Here is a 25,722-nt window from a genome sequence, read left to right on the forward strand (position 1 = left end):
GCTTTCAAAATATTTTAACCACTTTGAGTGATAATGCATGTAAAACCCATTGGAACTGCTTGTCAACTATGGGAGAGGGGAGGGAGACAACACGAATCATGTAACCTTGGAAAATTTATGTGTAGATTTGTTACTGGAATAAAATAAAGAAAATGAAAACATATATATATATTTTAACCAAATACGAAATAATTCATTTTATGAATTGCAAAACAATAGAAATATATTTATCATGAAAAACTATAACACTGATTCTTCCTGGTCTGTTTCATAGGGAAGCATAAAAACAATTTTATAAGAATTAGCTTATATATAACATTCACTCTATCTCTGTTAATAATGTTAATACATACAGGCTATGGAGTAAGAAGGCCTTAGCTCAAACACTATATCTAAAGCTTACTATCTATATGACCTTGGACAAGCCACAACTTTCCTGAGCTTGAGTTTCCTCATCTTTAAAATGAGGGGGTTAGTTTAGATGACTTCTAGATACTGTCCAGATATAGCTCTATGACTCTATAAATCACATTATTATAAATATGCTTCATCAAGATACTTCAATAAACTTAAAAAAAAAAACTATAGAAAACAAAGCACGATTAATTAGTACATCACTGTGATACTCTTCAAAAGATTCTCTAATCCTAGGCCTCCTAGAAATCAGAATCCAAATGAGAATGAAATCTGATATTTGGACATGAAAAACAATAATTCTTAAGGTCTTTACATTTGTGAATCATCTTGATTAAATCCAAGAAGAGAAACTGATGTATAACAATAAGCAGAACCTAATATGGTCTAATAACCTAAAAAAAGTCTTTCAAAAATTTATGCAAATAAAAACAATTTAACTTAATATATTCATGCGCCCCTCCCTCAAAACCATTTCACAATGCCATTTTACAAATGCTCAAATTTTCCACTCTTTACTCTGATCAAAGAAGAAATGTTTGGAACTTGCAGAAGAAAAAAGGAAACTATGCGTGTCCATTGAATCACAATCAAAGCAGGAAAAACAACAAATCAAACAGAGGTAGAAGTAAATTCTCATTTTTACTAAGATTGACAAAAATTTGAAATCTGGGCTCTTAACACTATGTACATATCCAATTTACTATTATGCTAACTAAGGTATTTCCTGCTATTTATGCAGCTTTCTTCACACACAAAAAAACACATGGCAGATAGCACAAATATGATCTTCATTTTGTTAATCAAGAAATAAGGCCTCAGAGAGATTAAGTGAATCATATTCCCAACACCTAACATAGCATATAACAACTTGGTAAACACTTAATAAATGCCAAAGCAGGAAGGCACAGCTAGGAAGTATCAGAGATGACACTAGAATTCAGCTAACTCTAAAGCCATCGCATTATGGAAATAAAAATATTTTAGAGCATTATTTAAAAAAAACGATTTAAGATTTCTTTGCTAAATTCTAACGCTAAAATTTTCAATACTACTTATGACATCACAACTGATTTTGGTGCACAAGACCATAACCTAGTAAAAGTATAGTTGATAAAGAATAGGTTCTTGATAGTGGATACTTAACATGAGCAGTGTGACCTATGGAAATATTTTTTTAAATACAGGTTTTTTGTGGATTAGAGACAAAAATAGAGCTTTAATATATTACGACATAAACTTGTACTTTATATGAAAAATTAAAAGGTGCTTTTTGTAATAAAATCTTAGAATCAACTTAGTACCCAGCACATTGTACATAGATGGCACAGTCAACAGCTGTTGAAAAGGAGTTGGGGGTAAATGTTGAAGAGGCAGTTGTAGTTTTCTAATTACATTTCCTCAAGCTAATATTAGTAATTTGCTAGTAATATTCACTGGCTGGGCTACAGAGGGGATGGAGGAAAGGAGGCACAAAAAGATATGGCTTCAAAAGTCAAGGATAATAATGATGATCGCTATTAAAAATTCACAATGCAAATGAGTTACAGAAAAAAAGCAGATACAAATAATCGAACATTTCTTCTCCTATGATTATAATTTTGCTTTTATCAGGGAAAAAACCCTTAGAAGAAATATTAAAAGGGATTCCATACAAACTAAAAGGTCAGACTATAAAACACATATAACGCAAGCCAGAATGGAAGCATCATCATTTTCCCAAAGCACCAAGGCTCAAAAATCTGTTGTTTGTTGTTGCAGTCTGCTTGTTCTCCTTTCAAAATGTCTCTCCCATAGATCCCCTTTTTACTGATCCAGGGTCTTAATTATCCTATGCCTGGAAGACTGCCAACAGTCTCCCAACTGGTCATCCAGTTTCCAGATTCTACCCCTTCTTAATCATCTTTCAAGCTGGTATTGGATCAGTCTACCTAGAGTGCCATTTTGAGAATGGTACTTTAAGATATTTTCAACTTTTTATTTAAAGTTTTGACCTGAAATTCAAGGTTCTCTAATATCTGGCTTCTACCTATCTTTCCAGCTTTCCCTCCTACTACTTTATCTCTCTACAAATCCTTAGTCAAAACAACCTACTTGAACTCTGCAAACTCATTTTCTGTTTAGTTTTGCTATACCTCCAACATCTGATTCACCATACTCCAAGGCAACCTCCCCTCTCTCACCTTTGCTCATTAAACAAAAGCACAACACCTATCCTCACCCTTCTTTCAACAATACATCACAATCTACCTAGACTTCTTTCTGAATAGGCATGAAATTTCATTTCTAGGCTTCTCTCCACCCATCTCCCCTAAATATTCGACATTTTCAGGATTACTTAAGGACTCACCTCAGCAACAAATATTGAATGACTTTCTGAAGATCACTTAATCTGCATCTCCATACAGTAAAACTGCAAAGTAATAAGTAAAAGAAGTAAACTTTCAAAGCACTTTTATCTCATTAAATTTGATTCTCCTGAAATAGTTTAAAGCTAACTAAGGACAGTGTGAGAATAAACAGGTACATTAAACAACTTAAAAACCAAAAACTTTTAAAGTCTTGATCGATAGTTCATCATATGCCAATTTTATCTTTATATTGAAAAGTTAATCAATTAGGAAACAAATATTGTCTAGAAAGTAAATAGTTTGAACAAGTTTTTTAGTTTAAAATCCAGTTATAGTGCTTAAATATCCAACCCAATCTCAGGTTAATCATTAAGACTTAAAAAAACTTAACTACTGTTGTCCAATTAATGTGCCACTAAACTTAAATCAAAGTTATTTTAAATTTGCTTAATAGAACCATTTGATAACTGCTGAATCAATTATCACAACACCTCTTGGAGAATAGCTATTAGAGGACTGCTGGACTTACTACATCCCAATGAAATAAACTCTATTTTAAATGAGAATTGCGGTTTTACACATCGTGACCTTGGGCGAGCAACTATCAGGGCAAAGGAAGAAGGAGAATTCTTGAATCTTGAGACCCAGGACTTCTTCGGATTCCCTGTTTCGGCGGAACAACTGCTTCGTTGGCAAGGTGGGCCTGACGGAAAGAAAACTTCATGCTTGAAGGAATCAAACAGCAGATTCTCTGCACGAAAATCAGGGACGCAAGAGAAGCACACATGAGATGGTGTGTGTGATCACAGAGCGCCGGAGTCCAGAACACACCTTCTTTATCCATATAGGCGAAAAATGGGAATGATCCTCCTCGGAGAGAGGTAAGCAGACTCCACCCCCTCTCCTCCGGCGGGAGAGAGGGCCTCTGGCTCCCCCTTTTTGTCCCCCCAGTGAGGAACTTACACAGCCACAGCCACCGCGAGGCCCCCTCACTTCCGGTGTTGGGGCCGCTATTGCTGCGACATCCCCCCCACCCCCAAGTCGGGCAACCAGTCTTCAGTTGACCTTTGTGGGTGGAACCCAATTTGTTCAGTCACTCACTGTGCTCTCACCCGGGACGGGACGGTGAACGCCTAGCCCAGGAGAACGAATAAACCAGGCAAAGACTCCGCTGCCCTCCTCTCGAAGATTAAAATGGGAAAGAGGTACCGGGACCGCTGCCGAGACAAAATGGCGCCGAGAACAGGGTCTAGCGCAGGCGCCTTGTATAGTCTCTGCCCCGCCCCCGGTGCAAGCCCCTCTCCGCAGCTTTGAGTTCCGTTTCCATGGGACACCCGTCGCCAATCCCCGCTCTGGGCTGCTCTTCCTGACCCCCGAGTTCACCAATCAGTGTTCACTCAAGCACATCCGGAGTCATCACCACCAATCATTTCTTAGGATCTACTGACTCAATTCCCAACTCCTCCAATAATGTTTGTCTCCTCACGTAGCCAATCATAAGTGGGACATTTCCTACCTGCTGCTTTTCTTACCAATCGGTGCACTCAAGGCGTTACATCCAATCGGGACGGCGGGCAGCGAGCTCCAATGAGGAGCTCGGACGGGTGCTCCATCGTCATGAGGAGCCAATAGGAGTTCGTGTAGGAGCGAGTCTGCTCAACAGCTTGTTATTTGGTGGATTGTGGCAGTAAATCGGGGCGAGCGGGGGACTGGGCGCAGGAACTGCCGCCGCGGCCAGGAGTGGTGCTGCCCGGACGGGGGCCCGCTGGGGTCAGTGTGGCGGGGGGGATCGAGAGCTGACAGCGCGTACTTGAACCGCAGTTGGTAGGTGGGGAGAAGAGGAGCGGGGGCTATTGAATGGGCGAAGCGGTAGTAGCAGCTGGTGCTGCTGCCCGGAGTCCCGGTGCACTTAGAGGTTTGGAGGTGGGGGTGGGGGCGGCGGAGAAGCAGCAGCAGCAGCAGCGGGAACCGTCGCTGCCGATTTTCTTTTCTTCCTCTCTCCTCTCACCCCTTCTCCAGTTCCCGGGGTAAGATGGCTGTGGGGATGGCCGCCCCGCTAAGTTTGCTCCGGCGGAGTGAGGAGCGGGGCTGCTCGTGGGAGAGGGGTACCAACTCTGCGGCGCTTCCTCCTCGAATGGGTTCGGTGGCTGGACCGAAGCGATCGGGGTGGGGGACCGGGACGACCGGCGCCTCTCGGAGAGGCACAAAAAAAGTTGAGGCGGGTGAAGGGAGGAGACAGTGGCTGCCACTGTGCGGTTCTCCTCCCCTCCCACACCCTGTCCCGGCTGCCTCCCTTCCTCTTCTCCACCCCCTCACTCCCCCCCACCCCCTCTCCCCCTCTCTCCCTTTCTCCTTTTCTCGGGCTGCCGGTGGCTGTTGCCCCCCTGGGACCCGGAGCCGCTTCTCCTGCTTGACATGGTGCAGAGCTGGGGGAGGCAGAGCAATGGCGCCGTGACACACCGCCGCTGCTGCCGCCGCCACCGCGGGCACCGGGGGGGGGGGGGGAAGGGGGAGGGGAAGAAGGGGAGGGAGAGGGGGAGCGGCCGAGGAGCGAGCGGGGCGGGGTGGGGGCCGAGAGGCGGGAGAGGGGGAGCGGAGGGAGACACGGACCGCCCTGGCGACTGCCCCTCCGGGGAGTCCGAGAAACAGAAACTGCTGTCCTGCCTGCCATCCTCCTGCCTTGGCGGCACTCAGAGGGAGCCCCGACTTCACTTTTCCTCTGTGGAAGTGGAGAGAGGGGCGGAGGCAGGGAAGTCCGCCGAGGAGCGGCATGAAAGCGGGTTTGGGGGCTCCCCTCGCCCCCCCTTCTTCCTTGGGCCTCTGCTTTTCCTCCCGGACCTGGGGCGGTGAAGGCTGTGCCCCTCCCCGCTGGGGCTTGTTTACTCGGACTCCTTCTTGGGCTGTTGTTGGTTAACTGCACTTCTCTTTTCCTCCCTCCCGCATCCAGCGCTGCGAAGACTTCTCTTTGAGCTGGAACCCCATAGATCGCCCCCCAAAATGAAGGTAAACGGGATAAACATGGTCCTCCCTTGTGGAGGAGGCATCTCTTTGGTTGTACCCCCTCCTTCTCTGCTTTTAAGCTTTTGGTGATGGACTTTTGTTCAGAGAATTTTTTAAAAAGCCATATATGTGTATATGTAAAAACTTCATTTCTTTGTCAGTCATTGAAAAGTAGAGGGGGAAATTGTCCCAACTGAATGGGCTAGAAGTGATCTGTGTGTATGAGCTGCAGACCTCTTGATCTCTTCCTTCTAAGGCCCTAGCATTCTAACTCCAGACCGAAGCGATCTGACTTTGAACGAGTATTTTTCTTTTGGACACTGACAGCAGCCTTTGCAGAAGTAAGGCTTTTGTCCTCCTTGAGTTAGCGGGGATTTTTGTTTGTACATTTCCCCACAAAATAAAGAGTTTGGAGATGGAATAGGGAAGGGGGAAGCCTAGTAGAGAGGTTTCAATTTTTCTATGATTTTAGAAACTATGCATTATGTAAATAAGTGAGGTTGAATTAAAACAATGCTTGGTCCATATAATTAATATTATTAATGCCTTCTTAATGAAGAAGATTCTTCCAAAATAATTTCAACAAGGAACATTTCTGATAGGAAAGAAACAGGATTTTAGGAGATGGTTTAAAATGTTTCTGCTTATACTTTACTAGAAGCAGTTCTAATTTTTTAATTTATATGCTTTTAAAATTAGTTTATCAAACTCATGATTGACTTATTGCTTTATTCCTTTATGTTACCTTCCTAAATTCTTAAAGCTTGCTGTGATTTTTATCAGGAAGAAAGGTAAGTGATAGCAAGTTTTGGAATATTCTCCCAAAAAAGTTTAGGACTTTAGGAAGGTAAATAAAATATAATAACTGAATAAGGTGGCATGTAACCAATTTGAACATTGTTTGGAACAACTAATTGGAAAAATAAATTATTTTCTTAATTACCATCTAGCACAATTGTTTTAAAAAAGTGTGTGCATCTATATCTTTGTGAGTAAATTCTAAGCTTTCACATAAGGATTAGAGTTTATAGTAAAATGAAATGTTATCTGATACATGTGTAACCCAGATCACTTTGCTTGTCAGCTCCAGAAGGGGGGAGGGATGAAGGGAGGGAGACAATATATGGATTATATAACTTCTGAAAACTTATGTGGAAACTTATTAAAATAAAGTTTAAAGGGAAAAAATGAAATGTCATCTTTTTCGTGATATTTTTTGCCACATTAGCGTGCTGAAATTAAATATTTCCTGAGGAAGCTTATATTCTTTTATACCAGCAATATTAATGCAAAAACTTAGTGCTACAATTTTAAAAGCATGATTCACTTCTCTGTTATCAGCTGTTGTGACTTCCATTTCAATTTCAGTTTTCTTGTACCATATCAACCAAACAATATTTTCATTTAAAAAATAGATTGAATTGATATTCATGTTTACAGTTGTTACATTGTGTCTATTGTTGTTACATGATGACTATTCAGTTATAAGTCCCTACTGATATGTTTGTACTGTTAATTTATTCAGTTTAATTTTGAGGTAGAGTGTCTGAGAATTTAAATGTTCTGAACTTTCAAAACAATAAAAAGTTATATAGACCACTTCAGGTCTTTACAGATCTCTTAAAATTAATGTACCAAGTTCTCCTGAAATCTTAAAACTTTTGGCATATTGAAGTTTCTTTAACTCTTCACAACTGGAGTAGGGGGTGTGACAAGGAAATCACTTTTAAGGGGGGAAAAACCCAACAATCTACTCCCCTTTTAATATTTTCTCTTTACAAATTTCAGGACAAGTTATTATGGCACATGATGGAAGTTTTGTAAGAGATCATTTTTGTTATAACACAAAAATACTGTTTAAAAATGGTTGGGTTTCTGAATGAATTTCCTGTCAATTCTAGGAAGGGATAGGGAAGAAAGGAGGGAACCAATATGAATCATATGATTTTGGAAGACTTATGTGGAAATTTGTTCTTTAAAATAAATAAAAAATATTTTTTAATGGTTGGGTATAGGGATACTTAAAAAATCCCAAGTCTCTAGAATTCAATATGGGAAACAATAAATATTTTTACAAGTTGCTCATTATTTTATTTATATGGATTTTAGATGTTTGGATTTTAGACAAAAGAAAAGTTATAGTTATATTTTAACTTTGTATATTCTCTTTGCAGGCAGCAGATGAGCCTGCCTACCTGACAGTGGGGACTGATGTCAGTGCCAAGTACCGAGGTGCCTTCTGTGAGGCAAAGATTAAGACTGTGAAAAGGCTGGTGAAAGTTAAGGTAGTGTTTCTGACATGTCAGAATTGTTAACACTAGTTTTTGCACTCCAGATGAACAGAGGAGAGAATAGTTGCTTCAAATCATTAATTTTTTATTGACTACCCACTTTGGGTAAGATACTATGCTGTGCTAATTCTTGTAAATAGTAATGTCTTTAAAAAACACAAGAGTGCATTGTTAAAAATTTAAAATGCAAAATGAGAAATTTGCCTTATATTTGATATTTTTAAATTTTCATTCTTTTTATTAGACTTTGAGTTTTAAAAGTTTACTTAAAATAAATATTTGTGCTTTTTCTACTATCCGTTGAAATTATTTTGTTTGTGACAACATAATCATTTCAATGATCGATCTTGTTGCCATAAGTAAAGGTTTGTGATATGAACAATGAACAAGAAAGGAAAGATTGCACATTCTTATGAAAGCAAAAGAAAAGAGAGGAAGGAAGTGTGTATGATTTCCCGAACGAGGCAATTGCCCTTTTACTATTTACAGGGTAGGATATAAATTTTAGTTATGTGATCTACCTTTGAAATTTTAACTGTAGAGTTAGTCTCTAGGATAGAATTCAGGAATATGTAGAACTGAAGAATTACTTTAAATGTAGTATTAATGGTTTTTTTAGCTTTTATAAGGTATAGTTCAATTTTTTAACACTTTAATCGTATTGAAGTATTGCCACTAAGCAGTTTTTCAAAGGCTTTTATTTTTTTTGCTTGTTTCTTAAAAGTACTGAGTTTTTTCTTTTTATAAACAAAAACTGTAATTTAAAAAATACTTATATGGAAAATGTGTATTTGATATATTTTTCTATTTTGTGATTCTTTGTACCCTTTTGCTGCCTATATTTGTTTGAGTAAGGTCTTTATAGAAGTATTTTATAAGTAGTGGTATTTGTTTTGAAATGTTTCTTTCTTGATTTTCCTATATCTGTAAGCATTCCTTTTCAGTCTTTTTTCCTACTTCTTAAGGATGGGTATCTCCCAAGGCACTGTTCTTGGCTTTCTTCACTTCTCACTGTACTCTTTTCCTTGGCCATCTCCACTCCCATGGCCTCAATTATTGCCTTTATGCAGATTATTTCTAAATCTGTATCTTCACACCTGAGCTTCAGTTTTCCATTTCTTACTATTTGCTGCCTCTTGCCCAGAATAGCCCACTAGTACCTCCAATTCACCATAATCAAAACTGAACTCATCATTTTCCCCTCCTCACTTCTCTATCCCTTTGAGTGACAACACCATCTCTCAAATGGAAACCTTGCAGTCATCTTTGACTTCATTTTTTACTTTCCCCTCTCCATAAATTTCCACATCACATGAATGGCAAAGCTCTTATAGTTTCTGTTGTATCTCTTTCCTCTTTACTGATTTTGCCACTCTCTCATTCAGGCCATCATCTTTAGCATGGACTATTTATTTTCAACACTTAAATGATCTTACCTTCAGTATCTCCTCTCTAATACCTGAGTAATCTTACTAATATACAAGCCAAATCAGATTACTTATGTTTTAAAAACTTAAGGGCCTTCCAGTTTAAACTACAAGTTAAAATAGAAACTCCTTTTTGTACATATGGCCTTCTATAATCTGACTTCATTGTACTTTCGTGGTCTTTTTTTTAAAAATAGAACTCTATATCATACAATATACATTACTTCTATGATAACCATTTCCTTATCTTGTCTTGCCCTCTTCTATCTTTATATTTGTTTAGGTTTTCACTACTTCCTATAATCATACTTCTACATCCCTGTTAAAATGCTTTTCTTCCTTCAATTTCCTGCTTTAGGTTCCTTTATGAAGTCTTCCCTCTCCTTCCATTTGTAACTGATCCCTTATTCCCTAATCCCTCCTTTCTTAACTTCTCTTACAAGTTTATTTTTCTAATTTATATTATAGGTATTTGTGTATTATGTCCTCTACTAGATTATAAGTTCCTTAAAAAGCAGGGACTATGTAATTTTTCATCTCTTATTCATTTTCACATATTAGAAGATTTTCATTTGAATAGTGCTAACATATGTAAAAAGTATTTTTATAGCAGTTATTTGGTATGTTACAATTCTTTTTTGCTCTGGTTTATTTTATAAGATTAAAAAATATGAGAATTTAAAAAATTCTGAATTTGAATATGACTCCTCAGATTTTATGTTCTTTAGTGGTAAAGGTCAAGACTAACTAGAATTCGGTTGATAAATTGAAAAGCATTTTTAACTCATTGCAATGTTTAATTTAAGTCTTAAATGAATGTTGTCATAATTACCATTACTATAAGAGTAAAAATTATTTTGCAAAATTCTTTCAGGTAATCCTGAAGCAAGATAACTCTACACAATTAGTCCAAGATGATCAAGTAAAAGGACCTTTAAGAGTATGTATGCAGAATAATTTAGATAATACTTGAAATTGCAAGGCTTAAAATTTGTAGTATACTGGTTTTCATTTTTTATAAAAAGGGTTTGAAAATTATCAGTTTTTCATATAAATGTTAAGTCAAGAGAAAAAATTCTATCATATTAAGTGGCAGCTATTTGATAATAGATCAAATACTGGAATTGGAGCCAGGGAGACTGAAGTTCAAATGCTGCCTTTTGTTACCTACTAGCAATGTGATCCTGGACAAGTGATTTAACCCATCTCAACTTCAGGTTCCCCATCTGTAGATTGGGATAATAATAGCACTGACCTCAAGGGTTATGTGGAAGATTAAATAACACAATTATATGCAAAGCACTCTGTAACCTTAAAGCATTCTATAAATCTTAATGATTATTATTATTATTATTAAAAGGCTCTTCTGAGTCACACAAATATAGAAGTAGATCCAATGGAATGTTAGTATTTTTTATTAGAAATTGTGTTCTCAAATGACTATATCCTTAGATATACTAAATGACATTTTGAAGAAGGAATAATTTTAGATGTGTTATTCTGCTAGATTTTTGCCTCTTAAAATATTTGGGTTTTTTTTTGTTTGTTTGTTTTGGCCATAGTGGAAATATGGAGTAGCAAGTAAAGTCTTTGAAAATCCTCCTTTTTTAAAGTTAGGGTTTCCATCTCAAATGCTTTGTTGTGTCCATTAAAATGTGTGCATATATGTATATGTACATGTGTGAGTGTGTATATGCTGATATTGAACCTTATGTGATGATAATATATTCAGGGAATATATTCTCTTGAACATTCATTCATTAATTCATTTATTTATTAAAACCTTTACCTGCCATCTTGGAATTTTTACTATGTATTAGTTGCAAGGCAGAAGAGTGGTAAGGGCTAGGCAATGGGGGCTAAGTGACTTGCCCAGGGTCACACAGCTGGGAAGTGTCTGAGGTCACATTTGAACCCAGGACCTCCTGTCTGTAGGCCTGGCTCTAAATCCACTGAGCTACCCAGCTGCTCCTGCTTTTAAATATTTAAGACTTTTGTAGGAAATCCTGATGCTGTTTTGGTGATTCATCTTCATTTAATTTTTCTTATTACCTTTTATCTTTGTTAATAAAGAAAGGAAACATTAATGAAAAAGTAATTTTTAAAGGCACTATAGTCTGTTTTTTTCAGTGTTCTGATTCATAAAGGACTAGATATTATCTGCATAAGTCAGTCCATCCTACTTCTTGACAAAGTGGAATATAAAAATGATCTATTGTTGGTATTTATCCTCATGTAGATTTCCAAGCAAAGTTCAAAAAATGTTTTTGACTTCGTTTTGTTATTGCACAGTTCTCATATTTAGAAATTTATTGGACACCCTGGTGTAGGAGAAAGGGCATAGGACTAGAAGCCAGTAGTCCAGATTGTGATTCTGGCTTTATCGCATAAACTACTTGAATTAAAAGCTTCCTCATTTGCCTTAAGAAGGTTGTGAAGTTCAAAAGAGATCATGTGAATGGTACATAAATGCTACCTTTTTTTAAAATGTCATTTTTTCCCTGGAGATTTAAATATTTGGGTGGGGTGAAGGGGTTTGAGAAGGTAACACCCGTGTTTTAGTTTGATCTGTAATGCTTGGCTTTTGGGCTTTAGGTTGGAGCAATTGTGGAAACTAAAACACCTGATGGATCCTTTCAGGAAGCTATTATCAGTAAATTGACAGATGCCAGTTGGTATACTGTAGGTAAGTAACTATATTAATGTATGTAGATTTGGATATTGGGGTGTACTTCTATTTCATAAATAGAATTAACTATTTTGTTGGCATTGGCAGAGTTATGTGTGGATATCTGCTGGGAATACTGTTTGATCAAAAGTTTACTGATAGGATGGAGGTGGCCCTTGAGAAGCCATATGTCTTGATTAAGATGAAGTTAAGATGAAAGTCTTTTTTTTAAATTAAGTTTATTTAATTAATTTAGAATGTTTTTCCATGGTTACATGGTTTGTTCATGTTCTTTCTCTCCCCTCCTCCCCTCCCCCTCCTGTAGCCCTGAGCAACTCTACTGAATTTTACATGTTCCATTGTTAAGATGAAAGTCTTATTCCATCCAAGAGTAGCATCAGGAATATAGTTTCTTATTTTTAAAAAAATCCTTCTCTCTTTCCTTCCAAGGAAGGGGCACTAAATATATGGTGAAATTTAGCTTTATAAATCTTTTTTTCCTTTTATTTTTCATGTAGTTACAAAATTCCTTTAACCTTTCATTATGGTGGTACCAGTTTTTTGTTTTATAATACACACTGGGCCTTGTATTGCATAAATTGTCTAAAAGGATATCAGAAATCAGTGTGGAAAGAATTTAGTCAGAAGACTTACCAGTGTAAGCAAAGATATAATTAAAGCTTTTTAATGAAGAGTTCCTTTTTCAGAGAAAAAATACTTTATGAATTTCATCATATTGCCAAATTTTAAGCATTTTTATCCCTTTGATTTTGTTTTGTAATTCTCTAGTGCTGGATCCAAAGTAGATGTTAAATATTTGTTTGTTTCATTGACTGCATAGTATTTATTGTGACAGGTAAAATATTTTTGGGTTTACTGTTTAATGAGATTTAAAGAGGGGCAGCTGGGTGGCTCAGTGGATTGAGAGCCAGACCTAGAGATGGGAGGTCCTAGATTCAAATCTGGCCTCAGACACTTCCCAACTGTGTTACCCTGGGCAAGTCACTTAACCCAATTGCCTAGTCCTTACTGGTCTTCTGTCTTAGAACCAATACATAGTAACAATTCTAAGACTGAAGGTCTTTTTTTAAAAAGGTTTTTTAAAAAATGGAATGCAAATAACATTATCCTCAACTATTGTTAATACAATTTTAGTTAACATTTTTTTTGATGGGTAAACCAATCTATAAGCATTTATTTAGCATTATTATGTGCCAGGGATGTATATGTACTCTATATATAGAGATACAAAGTTCCCTGTCCTCAAGCAGCTTACATACTATAGGGAGGCAGAACACTATGTATACATATAAGTAAATGCAAGTTTATACCAAATAATTTCAGGGAGTACTAACAGTTGGGAGATGGCCTTTTGTAGGAGGTGGTATTTGAATTGACCTGTGAAGGAAGCTAGAGATTCTTAAAGGTAGAAGTAAGGAAGAAGTCATTCTTAGTATGAGCAACAGCCTACCCAAAGGTACAGAGATAGGAGGTGGTTTATTGTATATGAGAAACAGTAAGGATAGGGCAGTTTGGTAAGGTAAAAGAAGGGTAATTAATGTATAACAAGTCTGTATATTTTATTATAGAAGCAGTAGTGAACTACTATGTATATCTAAGCAGAAAAGTGACATGGTTAGACCTATGCTGTAGAAATATCTCTTTGGTAGGTATTTAGGGTGATGGATTATGATATGAGATATGAGACACTCCAGGCAGTGAGAACAATTTGGTTGTCCAGGTCAGCGATAATGAGAGCCCGGACTAGTTGATTCTGTAAGTGAGAAGAGAGACATACCAGAGATGTGGAGAGAATAAGAAACAAGACTTGACAACTGATTGATATGTGGGGTCGAAAAGTGAAGTGACAGGATTATTCCCAAATTTTTAATCTGGACAATATGGGGGATGCTGATTACCTTCATATAAATAAGGACATTAAAGTGGTATAGGAACTTGTGTGTTCTGTAAAGCTTAGGCAGAAAGCTTAAAATTATCAAAAAGTCTTAGGCCTCAGAGCCAGTGTTTTGTTTTAGTTTGAATGCCTTCATTGTTTAGTTTCTACTTTTTTACATTTTTAGCATGTGAGTTTATTTATAACATTGCAGTTTACTTTTGTGTGTGTGAAAGATTCAGGATCCTTTGAAATTATGAAAACCATTCGATAAATCTTAAATAGGATTATGAAATTATTTGCCTCTACTTTAAATTTCTTTGCTTTTTTGGCTTCAAGCAAATACTTGCTTCCCTTTTACCATTAGAGATAACTGTTAATGGTTTTGTTTCAAGATTATATGCTTTGTTGTTCTTGTCGCCCCTTTGTTAGAGTCACATTTATTTGTAATGACTTTTTCTCCTTTTCAAGTTATAGACTGATGGGACATCAATATTTTAACTAATATGATTTTCTTTTGGAAACATTACTTTTGGAGATTTATTTCTGTTCCCAGAAAGTTCATGAAATTTTATTTTGATATATTTGTAAAACACTGGCTTTTCCTAATACTATGTTATGCTTTTTTGTATGGTACTTAACAGCATGTTTGCCTACATAAGTGAATGTTGCTAATATGCCCCCTACTTCTGCATTAGGATTCTTTCGCTCTCTGAATATTTCAATAGATGAAATTCAATCCTATAGGTATCAATATTATTATTTGTTGAACACATGATATGTTTTCAGAACTGCTGCATTTTCATAAATCACAGAGGCAAGAACTATAGACAAATGAAACAAATATACAGGTGTCATGTCTTATCTAGGAGCTTTAAATCGAATAAGTCACGGTAGAGTTTATCAGTATGTGTTCCAATAATCTATATATTAGTCATCGCTGCATTTTCACTATAATAACTGTGTTTTTTTTAAAATAATATTTTATTTGATCATTTCCAAGCATTATTCATTAAAGACAAAGATCATTTTCTTTTCCTCCCCCCCACCCCCCATAGCTGACGCGTGATTCCACTGGGAATAACTGTGTTTTGACAGTTATATAAACAGTGTTGGATACTAGTCATTCAGCATTTGCTCTTTGCTGGTTGTTAAATATTCTATTAGGCAGTGAGATGGGTGAATACAAAACAAAAGAGATTTGATTGTAGCTGGGAATATACCACTTACATGTGATTAATCATAATAATAGCTCACATATATTGCTTTCAGATTTGCAGTGTTCTACATACCTTTTCTTATTTAATCTTTATAGCAACCCTGTGAAATAGGTGCTATGAATCCCATTTTATAGATGAGGAAGTTGAGATTCAGAAAGAGTGAGTACCAAGGGTCACAAAGCTGTTAAATATCTGAGGCGGTATTCAAATTTAGGTCTTTGGAAGACTTCTGAACTTTCTGAATTCAGAAATCTTTTTGCTACCCCTCACTTCCTCTTAGGAAAAAAGGAAAACCCACCTAAGAATATTTAATAAGCTTCATTTAGCCTAGTGTGAGTTTTATCTTAATCTTATATAGAGTAGGTACTCAAGAAATTTTTTTTAAATGATGATGCTTATTGAGTCAAGTCCTAGTTTGTTGCAGTATCTTAGAACCAATCATTTCCCATCATTTCATCTTCCCCATATGGCAGTGACATGCATTTGGAGAGCCCATAAAGAGCTTGAACACTGGCCTATCTTTCTGGAATAGACAGACAGATGAATAGTAAGGTTAGTCCAGAGTTGAGTTGAATAGAAGGAGGAAAACAACCTGGATTGCCTTTGGGAAAATGGAAAATCTCCATTAATGAGCCCAAACTTCCCCTGGGAAAAAAAAAAGGCTTACCTTTTAACATGCCATTCTATCAGTGTTGCTTATGGTCATAAAACAGGGAATAAAAGTTTCAAGTAAATTAAAACATTTTACATAGGATAATAAAGAAGGCTATGACATACTTGAACATGCTATGGCATATAACCAATGCAGAACTTCTCAGAAAATGAGTAAAAGACTTGTCATGAAGGAAATGTATGAGGAGAAAAGATGATAGGCAAGGGATGACAAGTAGAGAGCCAGAGAGCTCCACTTAAATCTTCATAGTGACAGGAAGAATCCAGGAAGGCTTCTGTACCTGAATTTATAAGAAGACCCTGACAAGAGACACATGTGACAGGCTGACTTGAACATGTTATGGAGTATATCTTTGGAGGGAACTCACAAATGAATGAGATATCTGATTTCATCTCCCAAATATGGCCCAAATTGTATCTGCTGAAGGATTGAATCCTATTCTTGGCATTTTCATTAGATTCTAATTCTTAATATAGAAGGATCAGAATCTGATTTATTTTATATATATATAAAGAAGTCATGTCCTACCAGCTTTTTCAAGGAATCCTCAAAGTCTCCTTTGTAATCCTAGAGTGCTATAAATATTAAGAATTTTGGAAACTGCTTCCATAATGCTGGTTTAATCTTTTAGTGTTCAATCACTAATGACCAAAATATTGCATATGAAACAATAAAGAAAGTCTTTTTACAGTGTTGATGTGACTGTCAATACTGTTAAAGATCTTCAGTTACCTCCCTCTAGAAACTCCATAGACTTAACTATTCCCTCTCTTTTTTTCCTCTCTGTTCCCCACCCCCCACCTTCCCAATCTCTTCTTAACCCATTATTTTGTGGAGTACTTCAACAATTTGAACAAAGATACCAAATAATCATTTGGTAGTTATAAACTTTCATATTAACACATGAGAAATTTAACATGTAGACAAGTGTCATTTCTGTGTACAATAGACTTTGGTTAGAACTCAATGGAGGTTTCCTGAGTTGCAGTCATTCATTTTATTTCAACAAACTTGCATTAAATACCTACTTAGTACTAGTCATTGTGCTAAGTAGGCATTGTGGTGGAATAGTCTCTCAAGGATCTTAGAGTCTAATGGAAGGAAAGGTGACTATAAGATGACTGATTGTAGGCTTAACTGAGATAAATACAAAGGAAGAGCAAGACAAAATGCTGTGAGAAATTTTGAGAAGGAATAAATTAACTTTTTGGCTTTGAAGAAAGAAAAGGAAATTGGTAAGAGGGAAAAGGGAGAAAAGAGGATCAGTTTTAGTTTGGGATTGGGAGAAGACAAGCAGATAGGCTCTTTAATAAGAGAATGAACTGATTGATCTAGTATTAGAAACATTGCTGTTTCAATAACCGAAGCTCCATCTAACAACATCCTCTTCCCACCCTATCCTGAGGTCTCTAGCTCTAAGTGAAAGAGAAAAATAGAAGAGGTCTTAACTAAAAGTAATATCTACATTTAAGTGTTTCAGTCCATTTTTCGATTTCTTCCTCTTCTTAAATGAAATGGTAGTAAGTTAACCCAAAAGTCAAATGAATATAGATAAATCAGATTTTTTTTAGCTTCTTTTGATGGTAAAATCATTTTATTACAGTAAAAAATAGAATTTTATAGTATGCCTCATTATTACCTATATTCAGGAATGTCATAGGTCAAATTATGTCTCTATATAGTAGTAAAATTCTGACAAGTCATAGCTTATTACTTGAGTGTTAACTTTCTTTGATTCCAGTATTACATATTTTTAGCCACTGTTGTGCTAATTTACTCTGTTATCTGATGAAATGAGGAGCCAAACTGATTAGGATAATAGTAACAAAGATGATCAATTTCAAAGAATTAAGAATATAAGATATTTAACACAAAATTGTCTTAAACATTAATTTAGTCATTTTGATATTGTAATATGCCTCATAGTAATCTTTTGATTATTTTGAATATGTTATCATTATGCTGTAGATTAATGGAAATTCTAGCAAGTAGAATATTGGATAAGAAATCTTACTGTAGAATACAGTTTGCCTCAAGACTAACATATTTCCAAGTGTGGTGGAACATGCATGTAATCCCTGCCACTAAGGAAGCGGAGGTCCATAAATGAAATACTGGAATTTTGGAATTCTAAGCTTTCTTAGGGCTAAAGCTAATTGGATTTTCTCATTAATTTCAGAACCAAAGTGAGTTCCTCAGAGGATCAAGTCACCAGGTTGCCTAGTGAGGGGTAAACTAGGCCAAATTGAAAAAATTGCACACTTTAAAGTCATCCCTGTTGATCTGTATTGGGGATGAACTCCATGAGTGACCCTTGCATTTTCAGCCTGGGTGAGCTAGACCCTGTCTCAAAAACAAAACAGAAACTTCCCTCAGTCCCAATGCTAATGTAATCTTAATTTATAGAATTATTAGAGGATCTATTTGGTCTTTTTCATATAAGTCCTGCGTCTCATCTGTACCAATGATAGCTTAGCTTGACTTAGGACAGCCCAGGGGTCTGTCCGCTGTTTCTGATTTGTCATTTGCTAGCACTTGCCCGTGTAATGTGGGTGTGCACATTCCTGGGTGCTAGACCAAGCAAGATGGAGAGAATCTAAAAATCACATATTAAAATGAAATTCTGTCAAGATTTTCAAGTTTTTAGTAATGGTCCATTTATTGGAATGTTATTAACAAATGAAATTCTAGCACACCTAACAATCTGGATAGCCCTTTTTAGTATACTGTGATGGTATCTGACCATTAGTTTAGAGGCCAACAATACTAGTTAATGCACATTCTTTTACATTAAATACTAATTATTTAATTTTTATTTACCTGAAGTTATTGGGGGAACTGAATGGGACCTTTTATGACCACACTACAGAAAGGCTTAGAATTCAATAGTCTCATTGGTTTTTGTTGTTCAGTATTTCTCAGTCATGTCTGACTCTTGGTGATGGGGATTTCTTGGCAAAATATACTGGAGTGGTTTGTTGTTTCCATCTTCAGCTCATTTTACAGATGAAGAAACTGAAGCAAACAGGGTTAATTGACTTGTTCAAGGTCATACAGCTAGTGGCTGAGGGCAGATTTGAACTCAGAATTTTCTGACTCTATCTGTGGTCCCCAGCTGCCCCTTCCAGGAAGTTGTGATTTGTCTGAAGTCACATAAGATAATAGTAGAGCAAGCATTAGAAACCAGTTTTCCCACCTCTGGAGCTATTTCTCCCCCCACTATAATTCATCATCATCATAATTACAATCATAACACAAAATCCTGACTGTTCCTGGTGTGATTTTAATGCATTTTTTGGTCTTCATCTATTTAAATTACTCATTTATCATAGTTGAAAGAAAAAAAACCTTTTTATGAATGATTTGTTGTATCTTTCTTTTTATTTTATATTCATACCTTTTCTGAGTTATATAAAGAAATTCTGCTGCATAAGATATGTAATTTGTATTTAAAATTGAATAACAACTTATACTGTGAACTGAATTTCCCTCTAGTTATCCTGAGTTATGCATTTTTAGAGTTTTAAATTTTTTCAGCCATTTCTGCTTGTGGCTTCAACTCTTCAGCATCTCTGTAGGGCTAATGTGGCTGCTTTCTTAGGTGGTAAAAATTGCCTTTTGCTTTTGGTTATAGATTTGAGCAAAACCTATTTAGTCACCTGAGTTACTATAACTGATATATAATAATGTTACTTTGTAGTTATGTTAAAGCGCTTTTTTTGGCCATTTTTCTTTCTCCAGAATAGGAAGTGATAACATAAGCCCTACTAGTCATTGTCTAAGATTTAATAGTACAAAAACAAAAGCAAAGGAGCCCCTGCCTTCATGGAACTTGCATTCCAGAATTGGAGATGTATACATATTCAAGCATATACTGGAGACATAAACAGAGTAGATACAAATAACTTTAGTGTGGATGTATATGGTCTTAGAAATTTTTCACCAAAAAATTCATAACCATTCTGGTGATGAATTAATTACAACTTAAATTGGTTCTTGGAAAACAAATCTATAGTTCATCCCTGAGAGCACACTCCAAAGCCTTTCCAGCTTGACAGTAAGACCTTTTGGAGCTTATAGTCTGTTGGCATAGCCCTTGGGAATCCAGGGTCACTTCAGTACCATGCTTCAGTATTCAATAGAGTTGTAGCAAATATAAATTATTGCATAGTATTACTCAAGTCTTATATTTGACAAATGTTTATTGAATGCCTTTTGTTTAAAGAGGTGGCACATTTAATTAGTGTGACCCTAGAAACTGTTTTTCCAAGGACTGGAAGTTTTAAGTTTATTCTTTCAAAGTACAGTAGCCTACTTAATGTTAATAAATTTGTATTTACTAAAGATAAACTAAATTTTGTTTCTTGTTCTTGGCCATTGATCCATATGCCTTTAATATTTTGAGCCCTATCTTTTCATTTTACAGATGAAGAAATTGGGGCCCAGAGAAGTGATTTACTCATGGTCACACATGTAGTAACTAATAAACTGTGTCAAATCCAGGTCTACTTTGAAATCCACATTCCATGCCTCTTTCCCAATGCATTGTTCTGGTTTTTACCAATTCTTTGGGAAATAAGCTACTCTGTAACAGTCAGCTTTGTGATTAAACTTCATAAATCAGACAGCTTAACATCAGTGTTATTGCCAAACTGCACATTTGCACAGCTGCAGAAGACAGAAATAATTTTCTTGAACAACTACTGTTTGTCTGAGTTCCATTGGACAAACAGGGCCAACTCCTGGCAAATTGTGAAATCTGTGAAGTTTTTTTTTTTCATCAGTGATAACCTCCTTAGTATCACCATTACCACTACCTCTTCTCACATCTCTGCTTGCCTGTTGATCCTGTTCTCTAAATTCTTTGACCCTATCAAAACCACCTCTTTCACAAAGAAAGGTTGTATTACATGATGTCGTTGGATTTCCTTCCAGCCCCAAAATTTGGTGAAAACAGGGAATTTGGCATTTTTCCCTTTATTACTGGTTGTCATTTTATGTTAATGAAAATGAGTTCAGATACATGAGGAACTTTGAAGGCAAACTTGAACTGGTGTTTTAAAGATTTGAAGTAGAGAATGAGGAGTAGGGCTCTGAAGAGATAGGTATTTCCTTTCCTCTACCCTCATCCCTCCAAACACATACAGCTTTTTGCTATTCTTAGAAGACAAGTAGAAATCTAACCTTTTGGGGCTTTGCTTTTTCTGATGTTGGGGAGGAGTAAAACAAAATGTGATTCATCCAGGAGCTAGAACTCCTTTTTTCAGATACATTTATCTTTCTTTGCTTCTTCCCTCTCTTTCTTTGTTTTTAAGTTTTATCCTTACCTCTTCATAGACCCTATTCCCCTAATCTGAACACATTGACTTCTCCCTCTATTTTAATACAGCCAGGTGCATATATTACGTTAATTTAGTTAGCATTTAATACTTTTTCATACCATGACATCATTTCAGATTCTTGGAATCTATCCCTTTGTTTCTCTACCTCTAGTTTCAAATATTTCTGATAGTTTGTCCTTAAAATGTTATTTGTTGCAAATATTTAAAGAGTCTTGTTTTGATGAATTACTCAAGCAATACTTATATATAGATGTATTGTTAAGAGATTTCAACTATCTTGTTTTTGAGACTTTTATTGAATTTTAAATGAATAGAGAAAAAGAATTTTTGACATTTAGACTTCACTACACTCCTGTCCTCTGATCTCCCACTGATAGTGTCAGTCTCAGAGAATGTGAATCTATCAGTTTATGTACGTTTGAGAGTATGTGGTTTAATACTAAAGTACTGCTATGTTGTTCCAAGATTGTCTTGTACTTTTTTACACTAGTTCCACTACACTACACTAGTTTTTTATATAGTAGGTGGCATAGTATATGTCGCCAGTTCTTGCTTATTTTAATTGGATCTTTTTGATCTTCATGACCTCACACTGTCTAAGACTTGGAGCAGAGTGAGAGTTGAATTTGTGGAAATTGAGAACTGTATAGTTATGAACTGTGAGTCAGGACAATTGACATGCTATTCTATTTACTATCTATATGTCTGTGAAAATGTCCCTTAAACTTTATGATCCTTATTTAAAAAATAAGTATATTGCCTATAATACCTATAGCACAAATTGAGGCTAAATAACATCTATGATGCAAATTTTAAAATACCATGTAAATGGTGTTTTAATCATTTTAATAATAATTCATAGTTATAATTCCCAAGATCATTATTATTCTGGCATAAAAATTTTAAACACTGTTTATCTGGTTTATCTCTTTATTAAACATGATAATGCTTATAGCATCTCTATTCCTGCTTCAGTGCTTTATTGTGTCATGGATATATGATGCAGTATTCTTGCCAGAGTTTGTTTTCTGATGGCATAGCTTTCATAGCCTAAGAAATGGAAAAGACTTTGAATGTGCGTCTAGAGACAGGGTTTTGTTATTGTCTGTCATTCTGAGAACCAGCCTAATTAAATGCAGAGAAGCTCATACCAAAAAGTTGGATCCCAGGTGATGATTTAAACAAAAATAAGTTCAAAAGAGTAACAAGTTTAAGGGTGAACAAAATTTTGAATTTGAAATGGCTAGGGCATAACCATTTGAAAATTTACAATAGGCATTTGAAACATGCTCAGGAGAAAGACTAGGACTAGGTTAGAAAGCCATATGCATAGAGTTGATCATGTGGGAATTAATGAGAAAAGGAAGCTTAGAATAGATTTTGGGTATACTCACTATTAGGAATTATGATATGGATAATCCAACAAAGGAAACTGGGAAGGATCAGTTGGATAGGAGAAAAGCCAAGAGAAAACAAGGTCACAAAAATCCAGGACAAAGTATTGAGAAAGGAGAGAGTAGTTCATTGTCAGGTGCCACATAGAGGTTATGAAGAATTAGTTAAAATTGGACTGACCAGTTGTTAACATACACCACATTGGGAAAAATTGAGTTTTGTGGAGAGGATGTTGTAGGTATTGAAACTACTTGAGCTTTTTTCATATTAAAAAAAAGTTCTTACCTTTCATCTTAGAATCATTCATTACTGGGTATTGGTTCCAAGGCAGAATGGTAAGGGCTAAGCAATGGGGGGGGGGGGTGGTTTAAGTCACTAGCCCAGGCACACAGCTAATAAGTGTCTGAGGTCAGATTTGAACCTAGGACCTCCTTTCTCTAAACTTGGCTCTCAAGCCAGGTCCACCAAGCCATCTAGCTGTCCCTTTTTCTAGTATTTTGTCAAAGAAAGCTAAGGCTGACAATAAGCAAAGGTGGGAGAGGGGGAGAAAAGGGAGAGAGGGGACTTGAGATAATAATGGGGTTAAGTGCTTTGTCTTTTTATTTTAAAATTTTTAAAATTTTAATAACAAATTTCCAAATTTGTTTTCCAAAATCCTATGATCCATATTGTGACCCTCTCTTCTTCCCTCCCCACTCCTGAAGCTGACAGTGCTGTCTTTTTAAAGTACGAGTGGTGAGCAGTGGAGAGACAGAGGTGTGTTTGTATTAGTCAAGGATTGAGCCAGTAGGTGGGAGAGGATAATTGTGGGAGCTATCTGTCAAAAGAAATGGAATGAGATCATTCAGTCAACAAGTATTTATTGGATGTGTTCGATACCCTGGTATGTACTGAGGATACAAAACAAATAATGAAACAATAACAGGGATAGAATGAGAAATATTGTTAAAGTTTTTTGAGATATACAAGAGAAAAGAGAGGGCACAGAATCTCTTTTTCTCTGTCAAGTATGAGGTGTAATCTTCAGCTGGAATGGTTTGAGGAAAGGAGCAGTACAAGAGGCAGAGGATAGAAGGAAAGGTTTAGAAATTTCTTATGGCAAGGTCCTGGACATTCTACCACAGGATGTGGTTTAGAGATGGCTGTAGCACATCATTCCTGGCATAATCTTGTAATGTGTTCTATTGCTTTCTTTGTAATTTTTATTTCATGTTAACAAAGTTTCTAGCCAGATGTTACCTCTAACTTCTCATCAGTTCCCCTGGGTTCAGTTACCTCTCATAATAGCTAATTTATATACGTATATATTGAATTCTTAATCTAACTCCTTAGATCCCAGTTTTACATTGCCATTTGCCTACTGGATAATTCCACTAAGTTGAACCCCGTGGCAACTGTAAACTCAGTATATCCAGAATAGAAAATAACATCTCTACCCACATTATTATTGCCTAGTGATTGTTAATTTGTTTCCCACCTGCCCATTCTCCAATTCATCTTCTGTAAACTGTCAAAATAATCTTCCTCTAATGGATAAGCCATATTATATTAATTCTCACTCAAGTGTTCAGCGACTTCCTATTACTATTATTATCCTATGGAATGGGATAAAAATTTCTCTGCCTTGTATCCCATTTACCTAGATTTCTCATGTTATTTCCTTTAAAATTCTCTTAAGTGCCAGCCAAACCATACTTTTAGCTGATCCCTTACCTCTACATACTCTCTAACCCTCCTCATCTCTTCCTCTCAGAATCTATGTCTTCCTTCAGGTATCCTCTCCATAAAACTTTCATGGTCCCTCTCACCCTAATTGAAAGTATTCTCTTCTTCCTCTATTAGGTTATTTGATCTACATTCATGATGTATGCCCCCAACAGAATGTTAGTCCATTAGAACAGTGACAATCATTTGGGGATCTATTCCACATTTTAATATAGCATGTTGTGCCTAATAGACTTTTAACAAATAGTTGTTGAATCAATTTTATATCTTATGCTCAGGGCTAGATTGTAAAGGTTGATAAAAAGTAATTTTTACTCAGCTTTTGAAATTAAAGTATATAATTAAGTATGCTTTTGCCAAGGTTTCTGAGGGAGAAAGACCAACTTACTGAAAACCTTTTCATTCTAACCATTTCATATCAGTTTAGTACAAATGTATTTTTTAAAAAATTTGGTAGACATTACTTATTTAACTGTTGAAAATCATCAATTTCTAATACCTGCTTAGCTACTTCATGCTTTTGATTCAAATTTGAAATTGGGTTTTAAGTAGTTACAGGTTAGAGTATATGTGTGTGTGTGTGTGTCTATATATGAACTTATGTGTCTGTTAAAGGTTCATCACCTAGATCAGTGATGGTGAACCTTTTAGAGATGGAGTGCCAGTCCCTGCTCCCCAACCCACATCCCATATTGAATACCTCGTCTGCACCCCATAGAAACTGGGTGCCATATTCCACTCCCACCCTCCACATGCTGGGTACACCCTGATTCCCCACTCTCCTCTTATCCCACAGGGAGGGAGAAAGTACTCCCATTGGGCTACTGGGCAGAGGGGTGGTGAAGGTGAGAAATGTTCTCAGTGAGTGTAGTGAGGGGGAGGGGAGTGGCCTGGGAGCTCTGCAGCCTGGGAGCTACCCACCTTACCCACTGTGTGTTCCCATAGGGGTGCTGGGCAGAGGGGCAGGGGATGTAAAACAATGTCTTCAGGTGTGGTGGAGCAGCTATGCCCATCCCTCTGCCTTTCTAGTAATAAACTCTGATGGTGGGGAGGGGAGGGTGGCTGAATGCCCACAGAGAGCATTCTGTGTGCCTGTGCCATAGGTTAGCCATCACTGACTTAGATTGTTTCCCCTAGTAATTATTACTAAATTTAAAGAACTGAAAGAATTTTTTTTGCTTTTTACTTAAATTGTGCTTGCAGATCTCAGGGGCTTTCAGTACATTAAAAGAGAATTGTTTAAAAAGCAACAAGTAGCTTTGTGAACAAAACTCTGAAGTCAATCAAATGCAAGCACAATTGGCTATTTTGCCAGACCCACT

At 36.5% G+C, this 25,722-nt stretch overlaps 1 protein-coding gene across 8 annotated transcripts in view; it reads left to right on the forward strand.

Annotated features, from left to right (window-relative positions):
* Window positions 1-4,305: 4,305 nt before the first annotated feature.
* ARID4A (AT-rich interaction domain 4A) overlaps window positions 4,306-25,722 on the forward strand; it is an 80,813-nt gene continuing 59,396 nt past the window's right edge. Inside the window, exons 1-5 of one of the 8 annotated variants that reach the window (XM_056810821.1) lie at window positions 4,306-4,589; window positions 5,713-5,768; window positions 7,940-8,050; window positions 10,358-10,423; window positions 12,079-12,169. In XM_056810821.1, the coding sequence (XP_056666799.1) occupies window positions 5,763-5,768; window positions 7,940-8,050; window positions 10,358-10,423; window positions 12,079-12,169 (274 nt within the window). In that variant the 5' untranslated portion in view covers window positions 4,306-4,589; window positions 5,713-5,762. The remainder of the gene's footprint in view (window positions 4,590-5,712; window positions 5,769-7,939; window positions 8,051-10,357; window positions 10,424-12,078; window positions 12,170-25,722) is intronic. The other 7 variants (XM_056810819.1, XM_056810818.1, XM_016422140.2 and 4 more) reach the window with 7 other exon arrangements.

Source organism: Monodelphis domestica, chromosome 1 (assembly GCF_027887165.1).
Source record: "Monodelphis domestica isolate mMonDom1 chromosome 1, mMonDom1.pri, whole genome shotgun sequence".
Taxonomy (NCBI): Eukaryota; Metazoa; Chordata; class Mammalia; order Didelphimorphia; family Didelphidae; genus Monodelphis; species Monodelphis domestica.